This window comes from Nelumbo lutea, chromosome 1 (genome assembly GCF_056320005.1).
Source record: "Nelumbo lutea isolate HS-2025 chromosome 1, American lotus-T2T, whole genome shotgun sequence".
NCBI classification, from domain to species: Eukaryota; Viridiplantae; Streptophyta; class Magnoliopsida; order Proteales; family Nelumbonaceae; genus Nelumbo; species Nelumbo lutea.
In genome coordinates, this window is record NC_142684.1 from 184,850,479 (window position 1) to 184,855,711 (window position 5,233).

The 5,233-nt window shown below is 37.4% G+C and overlaps 1 protein-coding gene across 2 annotated transcripts; it reads left to right on the forward strand.

Annotated features, from left to right (window-relative positions):
- The first annotated feature begins 2,257 nt into the window (after positions 1 to 2,257).
- Positions 2,258 to 4,381, forward strand: LOC148879757 (reticulon-like protein B2). 2 transcript variants are annotated; one of them, XM_088961424.1, is made up of 6 exons: positions 2,258 to 2,609; positions 3,128 to 3,308; positions 3,391 to 3,538; positions 3,753 to 3,822; positions 3,904 to 4,083; positions 4,203 to 4,381. In XM_088961424.1, the coding sequence occupies exons 1-5, from the start codon at positions 2,411 to 2,413 to the stop codon at positions 4,071 to 4,073; spliced, it is 768 nt and encodes a 255-aa protein (XP_088817550.1). In that variant the 5' UTR covers positions 2,258 to 2,410; the 3' UTR covers positions 4,074 to 4,083; positions 4,203 to 4,381. The 2 variants fall into 2 exon arrangements, with proteins under 2 accessions (XP_088817550.1, XP_088817551.1); XM_088961425.1 differs by having other exon boundaries at positions 4,212 to 4,381.
- Positions 4,382 to 5,233: the final 852 nt, after the last annotated feature.

Genomic DNA, 5,233 nt, shown 5'->3' on the forward strand with positions numbered 1-5,233 from the left:
TCCCTGCGAGGTTCGCCCATCCATACGATGGATCTCCCATCCCTTCAATAAGAGTCTAATGCTAAGTATATGGCAACAACTGACAAGTGACAGTGAGCAAAGGTGTTTGATTTAGGAGACTAGGTGATGGTGTTCTTGCATAAGGAGCGGTTTTCTATTGGTACTTACAACAAATTGAAGCTGAAGAAGTATTGCCCCTAGTGGATCTTAAGGAAAATCAACGATAATGCTTATATTGTTGATCTTCCTGAAGACATGATTATCTCCAGAACCTTCGATTTTGTTGATTTGTACAAGTACTTTCCATCTAATGGTCCATCTTATCCAGGGAAAGACTTATGGATGAGTTTCTTTCAAGTAGAGGGGAATGATGTGGAACAACTTGCAAATAAATACATTGAGCAATTGGATAGGAAGAAACTACCCAAAAAGGAATGAAAGGGGGAAATCGTGCAGTCCCACGGAAACAGTCATAACTTTCTTATTTGTTTCTTTTTTTTTTGAGTTTCATAGTCTTAGTAGAGTTCTTATTTGTTTGTTTCCTTTTAGATTAGTTAGGAAAGGTGTATGAGTTGTCTCCTTTCCTATTTGTTTCGTTAGGATTTGGTTTCCTAGTTTGAGTAAGTTTGTAATTCAGAGCCTATAAAAGGGACCCTAAACCTTTGTTTATGGTATGTGAATTTCTAATACAATTTCTTCTGAGGGTTTTTCTTTTTTGGTGCGTTTCCAGAGTTTTAACCTAGTGGATTTTAGATCCATTCTAATCAACATGTAGCTTGCACAATACCAAGCTCAACCATGGTTTCTGTTCCGTGTCATCCTACAATTGAAGAATGAGAAGCTAATAGTAGGAAAGGGAGCTTAATAAATAATAATAATAATAATAATAATAATAATAATAATAAATTATAGAAAATAATATATATATATATATATAATATTTTATTTATATATATATAATAATAACTAATTATTATAATTCTCAAATTTTTAAATATCAAATAAAAAATGTTATATATATATTATTTTTATAAAACATTTTTCTCAAGTCGAGCTCGAGCCGAGCTGAACTCGATCTTACAAGCTTTTGACTCGAGCTTGAGCTTGAGCCTTCTACTACCTTGGTGAGTCGAGCTTGAATAGCTAGCTATTTGGCTTGGCTTGGTTCGAATCCACCCCTATTTTTTATGACAGGTATTTTAGAAATTTAAAAAAAATGTATTAATTACATAATGTTATATATGACAAAAAAATTAGTGGTAAGAGAGATTTTAAACAATTATCGAAAATAGTAAAAATACATTAAGACAATATGCAAACGGTAAAGATGAATTAATCAATTAATTAAATCATAAGAAAATTTAAAAAATTTGCCCTATCACGAATTATTAGACCACTGGACTTATAAAATGAATATAGCACCAACCGAAACCCAATGGCCCTCCAATCACAAATTACACAAATTTGTAGACCACTGGACTTAGAAAATGAATATAACAACAACCGAAACCCTATTGCCCTGATTATAACCGTGGTGGAATCAAGAATTCAATACATATGTAACGTCTGTGGGACTCGTGGGCCTCTATCATAAATGAGAAATAAATCTATTCCTCATCTCATCAGTAGATAACGGTGATGTTCTGATTAACGCCACCAAAACTACGAAACCAAAACTACACACCTCGGTTGTTATGGACCATAACGACTTTGCGTTGCATTGCCATTAAATATTAAATATTTCTTTTACCGGCAAATCCCCGTCGCCTGACCTCCACTTTCCTAAAAAGAGTTGGTAAACTAAACACTCTCATATCAGTAGAGGGCTTTGACTAACCGGTAACCGAAACCATATAAACTGCTCCCTATAATGGTTCCAGCTGTCCAGCTCAATGTTGGCCCCACCTGCTATGTACGGTCGAGATAGGAGGCCTCCATTTACCGTCCATTCTGGCCTCCATCCACTTGCTGGCTGCCACGTATTCAACTTCTTTTTAAATTGGTCGGTGATTTCCTGATGTCGAACGTCGGTCGCTTTCGGCTTTCGCCACATCTATTATAAAGCGACGGACATGACGGCGTTTTCGAATCTAACGTCCGTTTAGTCTCGGAGAGACCATTGGAGAAATTATGCTGAATTTCGGTTTTCGAAATTCGAATTCTCCCGAACCAAGAGGCTCGGATATACTGGTTTGGACTCACGCGATCGGACGGTCCAGATCATATTTCTTCTTTGGCTTCGTTATTTAGGTAGGCCGAAGTGAGTGCAAATACGACCCATCAGAAAGTCACTGAAGGCTAGAGCTGAGAGTTTCGCTTCGCTACTGAAGTTTTGCCATCGTCTGGTCTCTTTTTCCTCTCTCACCTCGACGGACTTTGGGATTTCCGATCGAGCTACCGTTAGAGAGTGATGGCAGAGCACGCCGAGGATTCAGGTTCTACAGTTGATTCCGTGATGCACAAGATAGCCGAGAAGCTCTACCCTAAGGACGATTCATCGTCGTCTGATTCGGACAGCGAGAAATCATCGCCGTCGTCTGTCAAAGCGGCTGTTAATAGACTCTTCGGCAGACAGAAGCCTGTCCACAAGGTCTTGGGTGGTGGAAAACGTACGGAGCATTGTGGATCATCTATTCAATTACTTTCTTTTTATAGCGTAGAGTTGTAATTACTTCTTAGGGCTTGCCAGTCATGCTAAACCCTAGTTCTTTGATTATTAGAGCATATGATTTTAGGGATAGATACTAACTCGATCTGGGTCTTTTTTTTTTTTTTTCTCTTATATTTAGATTTGTTGAGTTGTTTTGGGAGTAAATCGATCTTGAAATCTGTAAGTAGTATTTATATTTGTCGTCTGTTTTGATGGGGGTGATGCTTAAAAGGTTTACTGTTTTTGGGGGCTTCTTGAAATGCTGTTTTATTTTTCTTCAGTTTCTTGGCCTTACAACTGATTTATTTTATAATTTCCGTCATGCGGAATCCTAGCTTTATTCAGCATACTTGAAATACGTTTGATTATACTGTGATTTAATATTACTATTTTTCTAATACTTAAGATTTTATTTCACATGCATCTCTCTCTGTATGTTGTAATAGTAATCAATATCCTCTCAATATTTCCATGCAGCCGCTGATGTTTTCTTGTGGAGGAACAAGAAGATCTCTGCTAGTGTGCTTGGTGGAGCCACTGCGGCTTGGGTTCTTTTCGAGTTGCTAGAATACCATTTCCTCACTTTAGTCTGCCATTGCCTGATACTATCTCTGTCTTTGCTCTTTCTTTGGTCGAATGCGACCACTTTTATCAACAAGTAAGCTTTGGGTCCTCTGACTTTCACCCGATGGTCCAGTTTATTCTTATTCTTTGGATTCTCAACCGTGTTTTACCTTCAGATCGCAATCGCCACCACGCATCCCAGAAGTTTACATTCCTGAGGACCCAGTTTTGCAGTTTGCCTCTGCATTAAGAATCGAGATTAACTTTGGCTTTTCTGTTCTGCGGGATATTGCATCGGGAAGAGATCTGAAGGAGTTTCTCGTGGTATTGTCTAGAAGCCTTCCTCATGCTAATGAATTGGATCGATTATTTTGAACTTCCAACTTTTTATGTGATTGGCAAATAAATAGTAATTGCATCAAAGCTTTGAACTTTGGGACTTGATGATGGGATTGCATCCTATGGAAACGATTAACTCGATGTTTCTTTTGCAAATATTGCTGACTACTTACGAGGAATTATTGCTTTGGTTACTCAGGTGATTGCTGGTCTCTGGGTTCTTTCAATTGTTGGGAGTTGGTGCAATTTCTTGACTTTGTTTTACATAGGTATTGCAACGGATTTGATTATTTTATATATCTTGCTCACTTCTCCAACATTGACTAATACATGTTATTGAATGCAAACAGTTTTTGTTTTGCTTCACACGGTGCCTGTGCTTTATGAAAAATATGAGGACAAGGTTGATTCATTCGCAGAGAAGGCAATGGCAGAGATCAAGAAACAATATGTAGTATTTGATGCTAAGGTTTTAAGTAAGATCCCAAGGGGGCCATTGAAAGACAAGAAAAGGGCGTGAGGAAGTTGAGGTATACTAGTCATCTGTAGGTTCTGACAGACTTTTGGGTAGCTGTGATTTTTGAAAGCGGTGATATACGTTATTGGATGGAACCTTATATTTTATTTTTCTGTCATCTCATCTTTTCAGGTTCTCCAGTTGGGAGAACAGTGTTTTGTAGGATTTGCTGTTTGTGCTGTTATCTACATGTATGGGGAACATTCCATGGATATCTTGGCCATGAGCGTTCTTGTGATGACATTGATATATTGCCTTGTAAATGGGATTTCACATTCTGTTATATATTTGGTTTTATGATTTTCTACAAACATTAACTTCCTGTTTATCTTGTTTGCGATTATCGCCCATATACTAGTTTGCGGTTTCTATTATTAAAGGCTGCATTTTTTATACCTTTGAGACTAGGCACTTTTCGTGGAAGCTGTAGTTCCATTGAGATGTGTTGATGTGAGACCTCTACGTGAGGGAGCCAAGGATTCAAACACAAAGTAAGGTCGAGTTTCCATTTGAGGCTTCCTTGTTATGTTATGGTTAGCCTCTGCAAATGTCAATCCCAAGGAAAGCATTCACTATGGTGGTTGTCCATGTAAAAATGTTTGGCGTGCAAAAATGGTCTGTATCCATTGAAGCAAAGATGGAATTCCTTTTGTCCAATGATAATTTGTTACTTGTGCATATTCTATTCTTTAAATTCTAGAGAATTTACCTAACTGATGATATTCTATTTTGCATATTTTCATCCAATTGCCTTGTTTGAACTTTGAAGCAAAGGAAAATGCCATGCTCCAATTAGTATATGTAACCAAAAATGTCAAGAATAGAAAATAAGTTTGCAGGGGTTGGAGTATAAAGACTACAAGATGATTATTGCATTTTTATGAATTTTTTTTGGTTGTAATTAAAGAGCATCACCAAATACTGGTTTTTGAACCTTTTTCTTTTCTTGATAGGCAGTTTCTTTTAGAACTTGTGCCATTCCTTCGGATTATATATTTTCATGGATAATTTTCTTGCCTCGGGGCCGGTAATGACTAGCCTGAATTAATGGCTGGGTACAGTTTTTCAAAAAAATACAATCTGTCTTGCATGTTATGTAGAAGAATTGGGTAGTAACGATGGTAGTGAAAGTCGTCATAGAGTTCAGCACAGCATGATGTCGG